The sequence below is a fragment of the Anas acuta genome, chromosome 11 (genome assembly GCF_963932015.1).
Source record: "Anas acuta chromosome 11, bAnaAcu1.1, whole genome shotgun sequence".
Classification (NCBI taxonomy): domain Eukaryota; kingdom Metazoa; phylum Chordata; class Aves; order Anseriformes; family Anatidae; genus Anas; species Anas acuta.
Genome location: NC_088989.1, coordinates 17,795,932 through 17,817,628, shown reverse-complemented (window position 1 = coordinate 17,817,628; position 21,697 = coordinate 17,795,932). Strand labels below are relative to the sequence as shown.

General features: G+C 35.6%; 1 protein-coding gene and 1 long non-coding RNA gene across 4 annotated transcripts in view; one reads left to right on the top strand and one right to left on the bottom strand.

Moving 5' to 3' along the window:
• SYN2 (synapsin II) overlaps positions 1 to 21,697 on the bottom strand; it is a 176,876-nt gene that overhangs the window by 1,848 nt on the left and 153,331 nt on the right. For all 3 annotated transcript variants that reach the window (XM_068694897.1, XM_068694898.1, XM_068694896.1), the window contains 3 exons: positions 20,242 to 20,391; positions 5,703 to 5,763; positions 1,666 to 1,957 (listed from right to left, as the gene is read on the bottom strand). In XM_068694897.1, coding sequence (XP_068550998.1) covers positions 1,666 to 1,957; positions 5,703 to 5,763; positions 20,242 to 20,391 — 503 coding nt within the window. The remainder of the gene's footprint in view (positions 1 to 1,665; positions 1,958 to 5,702; positions 5,764 to 20,241; positions 20,392 to 21,697) is intronic.
• LOC137862659 (uncharacterized) lies at positions 357 to 20,830 on the top strand. The gene is made up of 2 exons (XR_011100464.1): positions 357 to 430; positions 20,657 to 20,830. It is a non-coding gene; the product is annotated as an uncharacterized lncRNA (long non-coding RNA).

Below are 21,697 nucleotides of genomic sequence, written 5' to 3'. Positions count from 1 at the left end.
ATAGTTGTGTTAATGAGAATAGACTGATAAATGTTTGTTTGTACTCACTGAAAGAGGGAGGGTGGGAAGCAGCACTTGACTTGATTAGTAACACAATAAGTAGCCTAATTAAATATTTATTCACAGATTAATAACATGTACATACAGGTTAGGCAACAGCATGTGGGTGAATACAAAGCATGCACATGCAAATAGAGTTAATCCTACAGGCAGGAGATTTGAGTCTTGGTGTGGACCTAAAACTGCTTCTTGAAAGTTAGAAAAACTCCTCTTAATATGGCTAGCAGTTTAAAATCTGTATTTTTTGTTTGTTTGTTTGTTTGTTTTTTGTTTGTTTTTATTTTTGTTTTAGAGACTATTCCACTCAAGGAAGAGAAAAATGAATCTCCATTTGAAGAATTGACTTAAGGAAAGGGAGAAAGATGGGAAAGTATATACAGTACAGTTTTTCCATACCTGTTTTTCACCATTTTTCTTAAATGTCAGAAATGCACACATTAAGTTTTAAAGTAGTATATAGTCTTCCATCTTGCTTAAGAAAATTGGCTTCCCTATTCTGTAGGTATACTTAAGTAGTGGATGAATTAATCCAAGTTTACTGATTATAAAACTAAAAAAAACATTATCCTAGGAAAGCAAGGAAAATCTTTCCTTCATTAGCAACTATACTTGACCATTTTTGACTATTGTTATCTTTGCATCTTGTCACCTAACAAGTTTGTTCCCCTGACTTGTACTCAGGCAAGGACTCGGAATTGGTTCACACTAGCATTAGCAAATGAGCGGATGGAAAAGGGGGATCTGAGTTACTGGATAAAATAACAACTACATGCAAGTATTTTTACTTATCAAAATAAGTAGAATGCATCTTCGACTTCATTGGAAGTAGTGTGTATCAGGATCACTACGCTGAAAACCAGCAAATCATTGCTAACACCTTCTCCGGGTTTTCTGCTTACTGGGTTAAAGCTGCGAGGGGATATGTAGCTACACATCCTTCTCACATTCTGTGCTGCTGCATGCAGCTGCCCAGATAGAGCACTGCCGGTGCGCTGTGCCCAGCAGAACCTTCCAGCAGTGAGGTAACGGCAGGCAGCTGTCTGTGCGAGTCCTGCCTCTCCTTCGGAGAGGGCCTGCTTGAGTTACTTGTGCCGTACAGTCAGTGGCAATGTATAACCATGACCAGAGTGTGACTGTAAGAAGCACGGCTTGGCAGCGTGTTCATTTGCATTGTTTCTGAGATAGGCCTTTTGAAACTGGAATCTGTTCCTTGAGTGACTGCGAGGTTAAAAGTTGAAACAGATAAGACTTCCTCTTTTCTGTGCAAGCTTACAGCACACCCAGATCATGAGTCAGTGACATAAAAAGAAAAAAAAAAAAAAAAAAAAAAAAAAGAGTAAGATGAAGAGTTTTTACATCAGACCTAGCTGCTAGAAATTGCACAACAAATATATGAAATTTTGTGTAGCACAGGATATAACTACTGCTATTCTCTTCCTAATGGTAAACAGATAATAAGCTTTCTGAAACTTTTTAGTATCATTCTAGACTTGGGAACATATGTATATCCTTTCATGAATGTTAGACCATCTCCCAAGTTACAGCTGCAATGACAAATCCAAGCGTATCATGAGGAGACAAGAAAACTGATAAAGCAAATCTTACTTAAGTTGGGGATGAGACTGAGGCTTCTGTTGTGGCGCAGGCTGTGGCTGTGGTGCAGGCTGTGGCTGTGGCGCGGGCTGTGGCTGTGGCGCAGGCTGTGGCTCTGCTTCTTTTGCTAATCGGGTGCTGGAGGGACCTTGAGCCTGGGCACGCGGTTGCTGGGTTGTAGGTCCAGGCGGACGCTGTGGCTGAGAAGCTGAGGGCTTTGCTGCCTGCCCAGGGGGGTACATGCGCTGTGGCTGCAATGGCTCCTGGCTTTGTGATTGCATTCCTTGGGGTTGCACTGGGCCCCCTAGGTTCAGTACAAGAAAAACTTCATAATGTTATAGTATCAAAGAGCTCTTACTAGATTCATATCCAACACTTTAAAATAATCCTCGAATGTGATTAATTTTACTTTTGAGGCAAAATTCTACCGATGTGGACTGCAGCTTAATGTAGTCAATACTACTAATCACAGTTGGTACATTAGTAACTTGCTTGGAGCCATCTGATTCATCCATAAAAATGCTAAACCCCAAATTTATCCCAGCAGTAACTCCACTGACTTCAAATTAGATTAGTGGAGTTACACCTGGTATAATTTAGGCCCAGCTAAAGGAGAGGCTGTGAGAGAACTGAATATATCAAAAATATCTAATTCAGCAATATAGCTACTATTTTCTGTGTAGTTATTACAATTTTGCTCCCCCAAAGTTTAGAAGTTATTTTTGTAATATTCCTCTTAGATTCATTCTTATAGCAACAGAACAACTTTATATTGAAAATTTTCTGGCTAATTTAAAGTCTTTTGATAACTAATCTAACATCTTGGTGAAATACATCAAGAACATTACAAGAAACAAAAGAAAATCATTATTAACTCTTTACCAAGGAGATCTTCCCACTGTGAAGGAATGACAGTGAAAAAATATGGTAGCAAGTGTGTAACTACCATGTGCAGTAGAGACTTGATTGTGAAATCCATGGCTGAAAGATGCTACATCATCACCGAGGTTTTTTTTTTTTCCTCTTTCTGACTGAAATAGTGCTGCATCAGATATCAGTGGCCATGCTGCTTTTATCTCACATCAGATGTCCGAATGTGGTTTCCTTGGATGATATTTGTTAAAACAATCTTTATTCTTCCATGTGACAAAGCACACAGGACATCTGAGTTAAGCTGATGAAGGGACATGATGAAATTCTGAGAGATTTGTTTGTATAATGCTTCAGTAAGGAAATGAGCTTTGCTGAACAGTAAATATTATACAAGACAACTGATCTAGATGTTCTGAATATTTGGGAATTTTTAGTCTTACACAGATATTCAGTGCTAGTAAAAGACTTGTGTGGGTCTCTAAAAGAAAATGTTCATATCTGGAAATATGGCTGCAATATATATATTTTTTAATTGTTATTATAGATACTTTTCCACTTACTATAGGAGATTCCAGCGTATGTGTCTGAGAACAGCACGTACTAATTCTTCAAGAAGTTTTAATACAGTTGTAGCAGTGTGTTGTGGTGCAGAAAGATAAATAGCACGTACTGTATGTTAAGGAATGTGCCTTCATCGTTTATTAATTTTAACCACTTTTGTAGGAAATATTTGAAGGTGATAACATGGTCTTGCAACATCTTAATAAGGATCATTTGCTTATTAGTCTCCCTTCACTCAATACTGAAAAACAGAAAGGCTTCTTTTCCCCCACTTGTATATACAGGCTTGAATGCCAGAAACTTTACACTGAAGACAGATATAACTTTCTTTTATTGCACATTAAGCTGTACAAGATATTTCACATAAAAGATATACTGCTGTCACACTTCCAGCATTTGCTCACTTTCTTGCAGCTGGGTTGTACAAAAGGCAACAATCATGAAAGAAACTTTTACCAAAAATAACTCAACAAAACTGAACATTAAGCCTACACTGTAAAACATCTGTTCCCTGTTACCCACAATATTGCACCTAAGCATGCTTACATGCAGAGAGACATTTTGGCTTGCTTCTTGTCTGTGGTATGTAGCAATAATGTGTGCCCTTGTAAATCCTTTACAGTCAACAAGCTGAAATCCTGTCTGAAACACCCATCTTTTCTTTGCACACACAGCTCACAAATGTCGTGTGAAAAGCACTTGTGAATACTTGTACTACTACATGCAAAAAATACCAACTGCTTTAAATAAAATCAATCATCAGATTCATTTCTTCACCCCAGGGCAGTATTGTTTATTCACTTTTATGGTATCTGGAGGTAAGGATTTGTGAACCTGATTCTAAGTGGTACTTCCTTAATACAGAACAAAATATCCAATGCCATCATTGGAATGATTACTGACCCAGACAAATGCTGATCACTGAAGCAAAATATTCATGTAAGTTACTGATAGGTAGTAAACAGTAGCACTTACCACAAACATTTAAATAGCTAATAATGCATACCTTAATTCTCATCTTACCAGCCAGCATGTACAAAGAAAAGAAATGCTAAGAACGATGATTCTCACTGATAATTTTTTTTTCCAATGTTTGTAGGGAAAACAGAAGTAGAACATAAAGCTGTTTTCCCTTTAAACAAAACTGTTTGCACTAAACTAATGGCCACTACTCATCTTTGTACATATTCTAAATTCAAATTATAGTTTTGTGGCTCACTCGCGACTAAGTTTTATGGTATGCTAGCATTGTGTAGCTTGTGACTGTAGGCTAGATTTCTCACAACAGATTAACTGCCCACCTGTACATTTCTTGTAATATTACACTATAAACTGCTTATGCAAAAATCATAAATAATCTTCCTATAGAAAATACAGCAGTTGTCAGGCATCTCAAGTCTTTTTGCACATTTGATTTTAAGCAATTGTTATAAACCCTATTTAAGTGGATAATGCTGGGACTGAATTTTTTTTATAGCTATCTTGATATTTCTAGGTTTAAAATCATAGACCTGAGTTAGTAAAGAAAACCACCAACATTGCATTCCAATCAAAGGGCAAGATCTCTAGATGGTTAAAGGTACCTTGGTCTACCATCTCTCAACATCTCAGTATTTGGAAAAAAAATGAGCTCTTACAGGAAGTTTAACAGTCCTTGAGGTACTTCTCACCAAATAACCTGGGCTTTAACTCTTAGGTGAGTATAAGATTTTGAAAGTATTTGCATTACTGTTTTATTTAAAAATCTCCATAGATACTACTAATTCGGAATGACAACAAAAGGAACTACTTCATTGAAATAAGATACATTAAATACTCACACTTTCACTGAGATATTGCACATAGGTGGCCCATTTACATAGCTTTATAGCTAATAATTTAATGCAGAAATACTAAAAATATGAATACTAGTATGTAAAATAGAAGATATTTTAAATATTCCTTGGGAAGAACTGTATCATACTTATCGAGTCTCTGAAATATTAGACTTCCACTCGCTTATAAGTAAAACTTAAATGTTAACAAACTTTATAAAATTATAAATAGAAAGCCTCACCAGCAAATTCTAATCTAGACTTTAAAAAATATATCTGGATCACCTATCTAATACTCATGCACGCACACACACAAAAAAATAAAGGCGATGAGTATACTGTGCACACACTCACAGAGTAAGCAAAAGTATTTATATTTGAACCTCGGTGGTATTTTACTGAACGATATATAATACTCAAAAAATACTGTCTAACCATCCATACAGTTGCACTGGGCTCTAAAGAGGCACATTCTTTGTACACTGTTGACAACAGCCCTGAAATCACAAATTTTACAGAGAAAAGTAGGTAAGCATTACACGCACAGACATGAACAAGTAAACAACCAGACGGTATAGTTGACACTGCATAGAAAAAACACAGTCCAGGTCAGCATTGAACAATGTAAAATTGAACAAAACTGGTATGTTTGCTTTTAAGATTGTGTTTTTGTTTCCCTTTTTTTTTTTTAAAATAATTTTTGTTTTAACCCTTGCTTTTTAGTCTCAATTATCTAAGTAGCCTGGACTTGTTTTGGTCCTACTGCAACGCCATTACAGTCGAGAATGTACTGTAAACAACCTTGAGGTGGTGGTCGCTGAGGTGGGATTTTGTTTGGCTCTGGCTCCTTTAGTGATCCACTCTGGAAAATATATTTGAAAACAGAAGAGAAAAAAATTAGAGTAGCTTAGTTCCAATTTTCCACTAATTTGTCCTTATTTTCATTAGAAATCTCTTTAATGTTTGGGGGCTGAACATCTAATTTTAATTTATTCCAGATAACATTTTCTAATTTAGTTGCTGCCTGCCATGACATATGAATCTTGGACTAATTCAAAGCTGAGTTCTGAAAAAAAATAAAAATGTTTTCCCTTTGCAGCATGTGATCATGATGTAAGGAGTGCCTTCTCAAATCTTACTGCTATTTGTGTATGGTCTTTCTCCTTCAGTTCCTAGCACCTTGAAACACTTTTTTGTATCTCATCAATTCTGCTTTCTTTTTTAGGATAGACTGAATAGAAAGGGGACTTCAACAGATATATTTGTGTAATTCAAGAAATAATGTATTTTTAATCACATTTGTTTCTGGAAGTGGTAGCACAGCAGTGCTAGTTTCACTTTGATTCTCCAGCTGTAAATGGGAAGAAAGATGGACTACTCTAGGTTAGCTGTTTCACTAAGCAAAATTAAAGAAGGAAGCAAAAACCACAGACAAATAATGAAAATAATTAAAATTACTTCATGCTACTCCATCTGACATGTTATTAGAAACACATGTAATACTTAACTTTTCAAAACAGGAGATTTATTTGGCAGTATCATTTTCAAATGTATACTTGTCCAGAGGAAAAGATGGGCCTGAACCAAAACCTTGGAGCAGAACACCCTCTGGGAACATTAGGATTTGAATCCAAGCTTTGTCTTGGGCCCATCTCTAATATTTTTTAAAAAATGAAACATGTTAAATCATTGGATGTAATAGCTTAGATTTTTTTTTTTTTTTTAAGGATGCAGAGATTAAATTGCCATCTGTTGAGGGAAAAACCCAGAATGTATTAAATAATAAATGCAAAATTAATTAAGCATGTTTTTTTTTTTTTTTTTTTTTTGTAAAACTTACTGGTTTTTTGATTTTTCTAATAGATTTGTATTTGATCTCAGAACCATAGAAATAAATCTTACTCATAGTGATGCAAATTTCAGCACAGCAATCTAGAAATTATACTTTCTAAATGTTACAAGACAACAACACTCTATTGTATGCAGCTGTTCCAAATTGCTTCGTCTGTTTAGATACATAAATAAAAGGAAATAGGACACGTCCAAAACTCTAATTATTCAGAGTTACCAACCTTTACAAGGCCAAATGAAGGGTAAAAATCATATGTATAAAATGAATGAGTCGAAATCTGATTCTCATATTAACTGATCCAGTTACGTAGCTCTTGGTAACCATCAATGTAAGGATGAGGATATGTAAAAAGAGAATTTCATAAGGAAAGACACTGCCAGCAGATAATCTGAAATGTTTTAGTGTGGGGTAAAGTCTTCTTTGTTTTGTTTGTCTCCTTTCTCTAAATTTCTGAACCATGTATAAAAGTTCACTTTTTATCCAATGCATTTTTCATGACACCTTAAGTATTTGCAATACCTGCTCTGTATGATGCACTGGAGCTCATTTAAACAATACATACACACACCAGTAACTCCCTGGATACTGGGGAAATTAGCACAGAGAGTGGAAACCTTGAAAAGCTGCCCTAGAGGAGCTAACTCCTTTCATATTCTAGTACTATTGTTCAGATGCACCTGGCACCTTCCCCTATATACCTTAGGGCATTTGGGTGTTCTCTATCACAGACAGCTTCTGTTTCCTTTGGTGTTGAAGTATGACACATGGAGTGTGCCCTTAAAGTGAAAATGTGAGTACTGGGGCTTAAGGACTTCCAGAAGGAGTCTTCTGGAGGACTGAACTGATCATGTGACTTTTGTTAGAAAGCACATATAGTATTTTACAAAGAACATTATTACTATTACCATGTGATAGATTTCCTAGCCTTACAGAGGTCCATAAAACAATCTGAATAGTTCTGTGCAGTGGCAGACATAAACTAGGGAGGATATGAATGTGGCTATTTTTCTACTAAAACAAAAATAAAAGATTATATAGGTAAAACTCATATTTTATTTAGAAACTAAGAACAAAGGCTGGTGATTAAAACTCACACCTACTTGAATATTAAAACAACATCTGTAGGGCCCCTGTCTCCTCTGTGCCTTGAGGCTGAAGCAAGTCTACTATTTGTTCTTGCACCAGAATGGTCTCAGCTTTTATCACACACACCACTTAACTGACTTGACAACATCAGTATTTATGCAATCTGCATATCTCTCCATCTTACCATGAAATTATTTTATCCTAAATTAGGCTTTCAATAAACCTTACAGAAGCTTGCTAATCCTTACCTCAACTGTTCTGAAAGCTCAGAGCTTTTGTGCATTTTCTGTTGAAGATGTATTTCCCCCACTCTAGTCATTGACTGCAGCTGTCCTGATCTTACCACCCACACATCCTTTTTTCACCAGATATCACCTGGTGCTTCCAGGAACCTCACCCACACTCCAGGCCAATCACATGGGTATATTACTTTTGCTAATTAGCCAACCCACCCAGGCTGACCCAAAAAGACTAATTAGCATTACATTCCTAATTGAGAAATCTTACTCATGGTTTTTCAATGGTCTGTAGTAATCCAGTCCTTTTCAAGAGTGTTTTTTTTTTTTTTTTTTTTTTTCTCCAGACAGTCAGAAACCTTGATACTTGATATTAAATACAAGCTTTGAACCAGAGTCTTGTTTGCTGTCCTGAGCCAAGGCCTTTAATAAAATCCAGACTTCTTCTAAAACACCAGTTGTTGGCAAATTGACTACAGTGTTACTTCTCACCTCTCCAAGGTGGTGTGCCAATGTAATTGTAAGAGCTGCTAACTCCTCATAGGCAACACAATCTCTCTGAACACAGATGCTGGACTAGACCTGTCCTGCAGATGTTTTCACCCCTTCTGTTTTTTTTTTTTTTTTTTTTTTTTTTTTCCTTTGTTGCCCAGCCTAGAAGCTCACCCTCCTACCAGTTTCTTTTAGTACAAACATGTTTTCCTGCACTGCAGTTCTGATCTACAAACTTGCTTACTGCTTAATTCAAACCTTACAGGAATCAAGGATTAGAATGCAGAATATGTCATGGAAGATAGCCCTGGACAGATTATTATTTGGATGCTCAGGGCTTAGTAGTTACTAGTACAGTATGGTACAGTAATTCATAGTACAGAAACTAAACTACAGTTTTCAGTATGATTTAGGACTACCTAAGTGAGGTGTGGTAACTGCTGGGGCAAGGAGCCGTTTTGGTTTTCATTTTATGGAGTACAGCTTTCACATCACATCCAAATTCCCCCCAAAAAAGACAGGATTGCTGTTGTTGATAGTAACATTATCTAGAGCTGCTTATAGAATCTCTCCTCTTCAAAGAGGATTTACTGTTTACATAGCTATTACAAAAAATACAGCTTTATTTGTGGAAGCCTCTAAGCCACATGAATACTACAAATACGCTGTAGTGATTTCTCAGCTCTGCGTATAACAATGCTTTGGTTGTATAGTGGTGTTTAGAATATTGGCTAAATTAATTATAGCCAAAGCAGAAACCCAGCTACTTATCTAGAAGATAAGTGTCTGTAGGTGTCTCTGTAGCACTTCCTTCCTTTCAACATTCACCTGAAATGGTCTCCTTAGAATTTTTGGGCGTAGAACTGCAGAAAAAGACTGTTTTTCCAAGTGTGATGTATTAAAGTTTGATCAGTGGTACTACTTCTTTTTCTGTCTTTTATATTTATATAAATGCAGATTGGATTCATATATATTTGAATTTCGAATAATCTGAAAAATGCTGAAATGGGTGGGAGCAAAAGCAGCAACTTGTCAGGGAAATAGCCCTTGGGCATGAGAGATGCTAAACTGAGTCCCAGCAAAAATTGATGTTGATTTGGCTGAGTTTGAAGATTTTGTGAATTATAGTTGGAGCATATATAGTTGTTTTTGGGTTTCATTTGGTTTTCTTTATAATGTAATACTAGAAGCTTTTCTAAGATATTTCAATATTTGAAGGGAAAGCCATATTGTTCAGGTCAGGAAATAGAGGGGTCAATTGAGAATTGCCAAAATGGAGGCTGAGTTTGATCTTATATAGGAAACAAGAATAAAAGTAAAACAAAGCAGGAGTACTAAGAAGAAGCATAACTGCAAAGCAGAAAGGTAATTTAGATCATTTAAGCAGGGTGTCAACAGTAAATGAATGCTTGAAAAGTGACAGAGATCTAGACACTCTGTCCTCACAAGAGAGGAACATTACGCCTGTTCAAGGGGATGAATGTAAACTTACCAGATGAAGGAAGAGTCCATACCCACAAAATTTGGAAAATTGTGTCTTGCTTAGTTTAGCAAAATAGAGGCTCGAAGGCAGTATGGTTGCTTTTTGAGAATATGTTGTAGTGGTAAAGAAGTGGAAACAAGCTCAACTAAAGCATAATGTGAACCAATAAAAATGGGCAGGAAATAAGCACATAGTGTGTTACTTAGCAAAGCAATGAGATGTTGAAGTGACATTATGATGTGGAGAATCCAAAAATAAGAAACTCCTTAGTGCCTAACCGTTCACTGTTTCATACCTTCAGTGTGCAGTGAGCATGGCAGGGATTCTCACCAGTTGCTGGTACAGACTTCATCCTGTACAGGGCGAATCTGGCATAGGTGACTTATAAATGCTTCCTTGTGTTGCTAGTGGTGCTGAACAGGACTACAAAGTTTTTGCTATTTATTCCCTGTGGACTGAGATGGGCAGTGAAACAGGCCTACTTACAGTGATGATGGAGAGATGCCCTAAGGCTCACCTTAAAAAGAAGCCACTTTCACATTGTCTAGTACAAAGTGGCCAGCTATAGGAGAGTTGGCTCCTGCTTTGTACATTTTTTTGGGGTGTCAGTATCCAGTGTTGCCCTTCTCCACTTAGGAACTCTATATGGAAAATATACTCAGCAAAACTGATGCCAGCCTAGAATTTCTTCATGTTGAAGCTGTGATAAAGAATTAAAAAGTTTAGACCAGCTTTTATTGTTGCTCAACCAGCTTTCCAAACTACCTATGCAAAACCTGTAAAATCTTCCTCTGAATGGAACAGGAAATGACTGCTAAGAGGAGAAAACAAGCTATACAGCTTAATTTTACTTGGGTTAATATTTACAATATGCAAAAAAAATATACAATATACAAAAAAAAAAAAAAAAAAAAAAAAAAAAGTTTCTGAAGAAGTAGCAACACTTGTAGAAGCTAAGTGGTCCCCTCCCAGAAACAGTCAGTATTTCTAATGGACAAGGATGCAATCTGATATTATTGCAACTCTTGCTTAATGAAGCCAGATTTCAACTTCTGTTTTTGAAAAGGGAACACTGAAAGTATGCAGTTGCACAGCAGCTTTCAGGCAGTTCTTCCCAGTAGAAAAATTGCTCCCCACAGACAAGGTAGGAATGTGGGCTATGTGATAGGAGAGAGCTCCCCCTGTGTGCTAAAGCAGCTGAGACTGAAATGTGTGTGTGCACGTTTGTACCAGAGAAAGAGATAGATGGCCAGGCAAATGAAAGAGGTACAACATATCTTGAAGACTGTCCAGTTACAGGAAAGTTAAACTTCCTTTCTCAGTGTACATAGACACCTCTGCATACATAGAGGGTAAAGTACTGCTCGGGGCTTGATAGTGTCAAAATGCTATGTTGTTTTTTGAAATGGTAAGGAAGGTTTTGACCCTGGAACCCAGAGATTTTGACCTTGTTTGATGCTATGCTGTATCTGCTCCTCAAGTCTTTAAACAAAACCAAAAACAGATTTTTTATTATTATTATTATTATTTTTTATTTTTGTGACAAGTGATCCTTTCATGAACAGGAAGAGGTTAAGATCTGCAGAACTTCATCTGGAGATCCAACGATCCATCATTGCTGGATCAATTTAGAACTAAAGTTTGTGCTTCAAAACAGAGTATGAAAAAAGATGGAGCTAACTCAGGGCCAGTGTTATAAACCATGGTATATTTTAATATGATTGTATCAATGTTACAGAATAGTGGAACAGGAGGTGGTTTGGGAAAGAAGTAGTCACAGAGTTAAACACTTGAGCTCTACCACAACTAAAAGCAAAGTTCAGAATCTGAACAGAACATAAGACTTGTCTGTCAGCGGTTGCATGTGCTTCTTTCCTTGCTTCTCTTGGTACAGCACAAGTACAGAGCCACAAAGATGAAGCATCAGTAGTGGTTGGTCTGAACTCTGAAAACCTTCCTGAGTCTCTCCTAGGAGCAGGGAGACACCGGGGAATGATCTATGGGCAGCTGAGGACAAACTTGCTCTACTGGCAACTATCCAGATGGAGCACTGATCGGACACTAGATTAGTGACTGAAGTGGTGAGGGGAAAAGGAGGATGCTTATGTTTTCCTATGGACAAGTCAAGAATATTTGAAAATGAGCTGCTCTGTTTTGGATTTTGCCACGATTTCTCTTTGTGCTTATCCTTGTTTAAAAATCACAGTGCTTACTTAGCACATGGTCCTTATTCAAAATAAACTGTGGTGATGACTGCTGGGGAGATGGACAAAATCCTTGAAAGTTAAACACAGAGTAAAGCCAAATGGCTTTGCTTAACAGGTTATGATTTAAAGGTCAGAGAAATCAAATAAAAAAAGTCAAGTGGAGACAGAGAATGATAACAAAAAAGGCAAACACCCACCACAGTGGGGAAAAGAAAGGAGGCCAAGGAAAACCTCCTCCCCAAAAAAGGTATTTCTATCACGTTCAGGTTAGATAAAAAAAAAAAAAATCAGATAGTAAAAATAGATGAACAATATGGAAAAATAAAAAATCGAAAGGATTTTATATGATAGTAATTATAGCACTAAGACCAAACAATGAGAGACTAACTTAGACTCTCCGTACTGCCTGTTTCATGGTGACAGGATCAATGTTTTCCTTGTTCTTATTTTGAAAAGACTACATTTTGCCCTATAATGGAATGAAGATATTTGTTTTTGAAGTCTCCAAAAAATACCTGTGGGACAAGAAAGGTATTCCTCACAGAAGTCTACTAAGAACATATACAATACTCTGTAGTGGTAGGCTCATGATTACTTAAGAATTAAATGTTTAAATTATCCTTGAGGGTAGACACCATCAAATTTCAGAGTTCTCAGAGAGAGTGTCTGCTTCTGCCAACACAATTGGTAGATTGGTAGATGATCAGAAAATCATCTGGCTGAAGATGATCAAAAAGTTAATGAAAGCATTATTTTATTGCATAGTGAAGAGAAAAAGAGAGTTTTTTTTTTTTTTTTTTTTTTTTTTTTTTTTAACAGTACTGTTATATTGGTTAAAATAAGCGTGAAAAAAGTATTAACTTGTAATACTTGTTATGTTTTTCCGTTTTAGCTATCATTTTGTTGTCTTCCATAATATAAAAATGATTATCACTAAGGCTACTGCCTTATACCCTACAGAAAATTTAAGTTATCCTGATCATCCTGGACCTGATGCTTGACTCTGTCAGGTTGCCACTGGGACTTTTTTCTTTGGTTTTCTTTTCTATTGAGTATTTTTGTGAGCAACTCTTTCTGTTATCAAGCTTTGTTCAGCTTATCTGTTCAGCTTATCTGCAGGAGTCATGTATTCTTCCAGGTACTCTGCTGGCAATAAGAATTCAATAGAGAGTAGTCAGAATAAAAATAAATAAATAAATAAAAAATAATTTAAAAAATCAGGCAACATACTGAAAACTTTTATTTTATTTGTACAAATTTCTGTTGGTGTTAGCAGATCCTAAATCCTAAATCCTAAATCTTTAATATATGCCCCTTAGTATGTTTTCTCTTATTATCTAAATGTCACCAGAGCCTTTGAAAAAGGGCATTGTAAGGCATACTTGTGTAGTTGTTGCACACTATTTCAAAACAAACTAGGAAATGTAAGCACTTATTAGTGTTTTGTTTTAATTATTTTCATTTAATTGATATATTCCCAGCTAACCACCAAAAACATTTATGTAGACGTCACTAGCAAATATCCAGCAAGCTATTTACCTGTTCCTGCTCTACAGAGACAATACTAAATAAGCAAAGAACTGACCAAATATACTTACCTCCTTAGTAATTACTCCACCTACTGGTATGGGATCCTAATAGCCATTTTAAAATAGGTTATCCTAAATTTTATAACCAATTTTTTATTAAAATCTCTTCTCAACATCTGTATGTTGTGTTCCACTACTTTTTAACTGTTGTCAATATTAAAAATATTAGGATTTATTTTCCTGCATGAACTTTGTTTTTAATATTACACTACATGAATATCAAGTTCAAATGCTTAAAATAAATCAAACTTTGTGTAATGAAATAGTGACTGCTTTAAACACCTCATCCAGGCTCTTAAAAACATCCTTAATCCAGCAGTTAAGTCTGAATCTCCACCTCTGTTGTGATCTCTATCACTTCTACATTCTTGTAGGATCTGCCTCAGATATATGTCTAATTGAATGATGCACAAAATATCCTTGGTGCAGTAAAATATATGTTACCATTATATACTTGTGATAATTAAACTTGACTGGTGTAAATTTAACTGGAGTGAAGTGTACCTCCACTGCACCTTTCACCAGGAAGGGGTGAGCTCAAGTTCCATTATATTTCTATTTTCTTCTTCTTCTCTTAATTCTGTACATTTAGGATCTAAAATGGTAACAACTGTTTTTCTTGTATTTTCACAAAGATAAAATAACTAAAAGGTTAAAAAAAAACACAAAACTTTGATTAAAATAAACTTGTTCCAAATATACACAGCTAAGTATTGTGTGTACTTATATATAATACACTTCTATATATGTATACATTAAATAAACACATTAAAATATATTTCATATTAAAATAATGAAATTAAATGGTGTAAATTCTTTATAATAGCGTTATGCGAAATGGTTGAAAAGGAAACATTTTATATTGGCAAAATATATATCCAATTTGTTGTTTAAGGTGATATACTTTCTGCAATACAATGCACTAAGTTGTAGTAATAAATAAGACAGCTCTAAAAATCAGTTATTAGAAAGAGAAGAGGCCACAAGATGTCGCTGGGATTCAAAGAACCAAAACGTAAAACAGATTCTAGCTCTGGAGTGAACATCCAGTTTCAAAAATAACTTGTAAAAATCAGTTTAACGTGCCAGTTTTAAGAATGACTTTTGACTTATATAACCACTGAAATGTAGTTTTTAGTGTTCTATGGCGTATATATGCACCAGCAATATTTTTTATTGTCTCTGGTAAGTCTTGATGACAATGTCTTAAATTTTCTGGCAATATAGCCAACTTGGTGCTGCCTGATTTTTTCTTTAAGTCACAATGGTAAGTCAACTAACATTTTAACATAGTAATGTGCTTACTAGGGTCTGTGATTTAAAAGGGCTTCTAGATGCACATAGCAAGAAGTAAAGAATTAGTAAGATTTTCTTTGTATTTACTAGTGCCTGTCAAAGAGCATACAAACTTTCTGAGGTTATCAACAGAGTATACATATTAAATGCTAATGCAGACTACAGAAGATGCTCAATTAACAGCTACATAGATATACCACTTGCTTATTGACTGTTTATACATATTGCTTTGTTTATACAGAGTAATATGATTAGGAATTTGGAAAAGTAAACAATTAAAGAGACATAACAGTAAAACCTTGTCCAGACTTTTTCCAGGTTCTCTGTGCTGCCTTGTCCTGTGCAGAGAGAAAGTCAGGCTATCTCTTAGGTATATTAAGGATCCGGGTTTCCATAAGATGCTGCTTCACAAATCTACGTACATCTGTTTTATGGTTATATGATGTCAGAGCTGCCATTTATCCCCTATTTAAAAGTCCTCCTAAGGAAAAGAAATATAGTACATATGGTTTTAGGGGTCATCAGAAAATGTAGCAACCTCCTTAATGCAAGTTATTCATAAAATACACCTCCTGTCTGTTAGTATGGATTTAATCACACCAGGAAGTGATTTGTTTTGCAGTAGGATTCTCAAATACTAATACTCAAACTGTATGTTTACCTTCTTTCATAGAAAAAGATGTAGTATGATCTCATATCATTTATTTGTTAAGCAGTCTTTCCTTCCAAAAACACAGAAGAAAAATATGTGCCTCCAAATAAGTGCCAAGGGACTGTGACAGAAGGAGAATTCTTGGTGGTAGTGCTAGTCAGTCATATGAATACAGCCTGGCTAATGTGAGTAGGTTTAGTATTAGGCAGTTTAAGGATGCCACAAAGCTGTAGCAAACCTGCAAGTCATGGCCCTGTTCCTCTTCCAGAAATTAGATCAACTATGAGACTATAAAGCAGAACGTCATTTAGAAATGAGGCCCACACCTGGACTTTAGCAGAGAAGTTTACTTCACCTAACAAGCAGATTAATGCTGCCTTTCAGATTTGCAGAAGATAATGTTAAGAAATGAAAGATGCCAGGTTCTGCTGTTCTAGTCTCAAAACTATTAAAGTACCATCCTCTTTGCTTCTGCATTATTTATTGCTCTGTAACTGGTGTGCTACTCCTTTCTTTTAAATGGACCAGAACCAAGATATAGTTGGTAATGCTATGCTCTTTGTCATGTTGTGTGGTTATGGATTTTGTGCCTCTGGTGCATGCATTTCTTCCTTCCATTAAGGATACAAAATTCCTTGATCTTTTGTGTATAATGCAGCATGGTCTCAACAGAGCTGTATCGAGAAAACACTTTCTAATATGATGTTCCTTAGCTTCAACTGCTAACTTTACTGTAGTCATTTGCATTTTATGGTAATGTTCTTGCATAATGTAATATTCTACACAGAATTTACTCCATCACAGCTAGTATCATGAATTGATATGCAGCTTTGACTATGTTTTACTATTATTGTTTTATATACAAGTGCTGCCACAGAAACAAGTTTAAAATATCCTCTACTGAACAACCACCTGTAGTTTTGCAAATTCAGACAGCAGAATTTTAATTGGTGATCTTTCCTACCAACAGATGGAGACAGGTAAGTGCTTCCACTACCTAGAACACTTCACTGGGTAGTTTAATGTACTGGTTGTTGCTTTAAGGAAGATTTGACAGAGGCTCCTCAGCTGACTTGTCAAAAGTGTTAAAAGAGGCTACAAAAGGAAGAAATTTAGATTTCATTTATTGCCCACAAGTAGAGCACCTGGATTTTGGTCTTTCATGGAAAAACATCCATAAATGTCATATTCCTAGCTAGAGTTCTACTATGTATTTTCATCATGGTTGTTGGTAAAACAAGCTTCCATGTTTTTAAAATAAATAGAAATAGGTTAATATTTGAAAGAGTTTTTGACTATATACAACTATATCAGACAGACATAACTGCCCAGGGATTCTTGCTTTTCTTTGTAGTGGGAAGACTCCCAAAGTAATTGATAAGAGCAAAACTGGCAAGCTTTGAATCTTGTAATTACTTTCTTTTTGTAATACTTTCTATCCCGGTATGGTTCGATCATGCTGTCAAAGTTATGCAGTAGCCTGGGACCTCAAAAGCATGACACACAGTTTGCTGGCAGCAGCCAGAATCAGGGGGGTGAGGTGCAACAGAAAGAACAGCTTTTCTCACTCACAGATTAATTCTCTGCCTTTCAGTGTACTAGTGTAACTTGTTATAGGGCCTGCCCAAGTGTTTATAAATAAACAAATGGGTAAATAAATAATATACAAAATATATATTTTGAAAGTCTATGTAACTGATATTTCAGATTAAGAATCACAGGATCTATGCCAGTGGGATTTCAACATAAGTAACACAGTTATCTGAGGGCCTTACCTTTGGAATTTGCTCCTTCTGGCACTCTGACAGAGAGAACTTTGTTGGCCTTCAGAACATATTACAAGGCCAATCGTTTCCATCAAGATTTGGCTGCATAGCTCTAAACAAAGACTTGTTTTCCTAATCATTGATTTGTTTTCTGATGGATTACTAGTTAACTGGAACAGTAGTGACCATTGTGGGCATTTATAAATTGAAGCATTCTTTTATGCAGGACGCCCTCAATGCCACAGTAGTGAACACATTATAAATAATTTTTAAAAATGCCATGCAGATAATAAGGGAATTCAAAATGCAGCTCATCTATAGCTGTACCACTGGCTGCAAACTGTTCATTTAACTGTGATATCTGTATTACTTTGGTCTCTAAAACCACAAATACATATGCATATACTTTATTTGGGATAAATTACTGGCTTTCCATTTTATATGACGTTCAGAAATATGCAGTATCTCCCCTTACCCCTACCAATGAACAGGCTGTATTTTTCAAGAATAGAAAATAATGTCTCAGATTAGAAAAGAAGAAAACTGTTCAAAAATGCAAGGGACAGTTTGTTTTAACAGACTAATTTTATTCTTAGGAAAACAAACTAGTTAAAAATAAGTGTTGTGTGAGGAGATACCTGTTTTAAATACTATAGATCATTCATAATCATCACTTAAATCTGGGAAGATTAATGGGTATTTTCAAATGGCATCTTCTGTAGAACTTCTGGTCACTTTTGTCTGTCCTAAGCTGGTGGATAATATGATAAGGCAAATTTTAAGGAACCAGAGTCTGATCAACAAATATTGCAAATATTCTGAAGAGATATTTCTGATTTTGATTAACTGCAACTCATAATTAAAGGGTATGATAAGGAAAATACGGTTAACATTGAATAACATCCTGTTGCCATTAGCAAAGGCTGAATTCTTCAGTAACCTAAAGTAAGTAAGCAGAAATATAACAGAAATTCAGCAGCTATGCAGCAAATATTATCTTTTGATTCTTTCAAAGATTTTTGGCATAAGAGGGAAGAACAAAAAAACACACAAAACTTTCATGGACATGATAAGTGACAACAATGACTGAGGAATTTAGAAACTTTCTAAAAATGTTGCTTAACCTATTTTCATTCTAGACCTTGTCTTACATAGGTAGTGTTCTTTAGAAACATAAGAAAACTCTATTTACATACAACAGATAACCAGTTTCTTTAGAAGATACCAATATGTACAAACATTTCTCCATCCTTGTCTTCTTGGAAAGCCAGGGAAGCATAGCATGCCTATCCAGACCTTAGGTTATTTTTTGTTCTCTCCAGAATGTGAAATCTCAAACACTAAATCTATCTAATTTTTCTAATTTTTCTATTTTTTTTAATTTATTTCCACTAATTTTTATAATTAAACTGGGAATCTGTCTATTAATGCTACAAATTTTGTTTTATGTTGAGTGGTATGCTCCAGGCATCTCTGGATTATACACTTTGCTTCATTTTAGTATATGGGCAAACTACTCATCCTAAAAGAAATGGTATTTTGGCATTAGGTGACTTATTTTTTCTCCTCTGTGTCCCTTTTTTTCAGTTCTCTTTACAATAGACTTGAGTCATGTTGAATGGAAACTTCTCCATTGTATGTGGTTCTGTGGTTGAAACAATTTTATGCTTAGTTTTGAGTGGCTGTAATAAAAATAGAAACCACAGCACTTTTTTATGTGGGATGATGTATTTTTATAACTTAAAACATGATGATATATTTGAAGAACATGTTAGTCATTCTACCTCAAGAACTAGTCTGTCTGAGGTATGCCACAAAATTGTTTTCAAATTGTTTACCTGGTGTGGAGCCTACTAGGAATAAAAATAGATTCTCGATTTAGGCTTGGTAATTCCTGTATTACTGTTTGGCTTACTCTGCTGTTTCACTGATCACCATGGAGCTGCACTGTTATAGAGTAGCAGTACAGTCCTTAATAGTCTATGTCAGAATGTACTGTCATGGTTTATTCCCTCAGTATGTTAAAAGAAGTACATGAAAATTGTAGCTAATAATGCTGCTCTTGACCAGACCTGCTGTCTAGGCCTATGAACTGATACAACAAGCTGGTTAGCATTTATATACCCCTTTTACACTCTTAGAGCCTTGTACAAATAAACTACAGCCTCATAAGTTACCTGAAGGATCAATAAAAGAGATTTTGTGTTTTTTAAGCATGGAAATTGAAACACAAAGATGATTTACAAAGTCTGAAAGACAACTGGTAGCAAAAGATGTCATGAAGTAGTCACTTCTCACAAATGTATAAGAAATATTGTTTCAGCATTCTTACTGACATCCTCAAGGATGTCATGATCTGTCATGATATTTAAACCTCCATGATATTTTATACAGCTGTAGCTGAATGGAAACAATACGAAACCTGGTAGTTCACTGAAAACAGAGTTATCCGTTTACTAGTAGAACCATGTCAACAAAACAAAATATTACCTGCACTACACAATTATTTCTAGAGATGATCTCATTTAAATATGAAAAACCTATTAAATATGTTGATAAGTTCTTGAATCCTTGTAGTTGAGGGTATGTCTGTGTAGTCATCCAGCCAAATTCTTAGAGGAAAATTTGGAGTGTAAAATTATGGAATAAGATGCTCCATTTTAAAAGCAAAGGTTTCCTACCTGAGGCTGCTGAGTGGCAGTGGGTCTCTGAGGAGATGGTATAGGAGTTTTGGACAACATTTGGTTCATTTTGCTTACGACTAGTTCAGTTATATGTTGCCTGTCTTCAGTCTGATGCTCACCAATCAGAGGCATTGCACAGTCCATTACCTGTAAAATAAAACAATACATCAACACAAACTTATTTCACATATGTGTAGACTGCCTTTTTTTTTTTTTTTTTTCAAGAATAGAAAATAGAACGTGATTCCTGTAGGAAGCACATAGATACAGCAGATAAGGGATGTAAGTTTTTTTTAGACTATAATGTTGACTGCTGAAAACTTTTCTGTACTGAAAGTACTTTTCTGTACTGAAAGTACTTTTCTGCACTGCTGTCTAAGCTACATTTCTGAAGATTTTTTTTTTCTTGTAGGTGTTTTTGTAGCTCATACCATGATCATCAGCTGAAATAGAACATGGAAATGACAAAACTTCAAACTTCAAATAAAGCTTCTTAGCTATTTGAAAAGCCAAACAAACAAACAAACAAACATAATGAAAGCAGAATATCAGACAGACAAATAAAAAAGTGTTTATTTCCATTCTACATGTGACTGGTTAATATATTTCAGCAATTATTTCATTATGCTATTTGGGTGGATAAAACTGATATTGAATTCAGTTAAATTCAGTGGGTTCTGATGATTTCTTATTTCTACAGAATTATTTGTGATTTCCACAGTGTACCTATTTTTAGTGTATCTCTATTTTCCCTGAAAGAGAAAATATAAGGATAAGGTAATGACCCCAACTGGTAATCACAACGGCACTGCCCATTCTTATTTCGATAATAACAAAGGATTTAATTCTCTTTTGAGAATCTGCAATCCTTTTTTCAGTTTGTGTCAATGCAATTCAGAAAAAGGTGACAGCATATCACCTGCAGCCCTGCATTCTGGTGTTTCCAATAGCAATGGATCACAAGTGATTCAGGCCTACAAGCAATAGTATTAGTAACTAATAAAATGCAGTGAGGCACAAAGCAGTTAGACTACATTAGCAGTAATATACTCTATAGATGTCATTATGTCTCATCCAGTTAGATTGTACAAACTGAGTTGTTGCCATCTAATTTTCAGTCTGTGAAAAGCTGTCCACCTGAAAAGTCTTGGACAAGATGTCTCAGTAGTGTAGGTAAATCTTGCAGTAAATGCAATAGTAAGCTGTGTTGGTAAGAGAGATGAAGAAGGAAAGAATCCGCATGGGTTTCAATGCCGAAGAATCAGTGAATTTTACGGGGGTGCTTTAGAGCTTCCAGAAGTGCACTTTCCTGTGTATCTTTGGCTTCTGTGATTCCTTCTCTATTGCAGGTAAATGGAAGAAGATTGAAAAGGTTCAAAAAAGTCAAAAGAGTGCTGGCGGACTTTTTCTGCCACAGGCAATTGCAGGCGCTTAGGGTCAGAGAAACATCTTA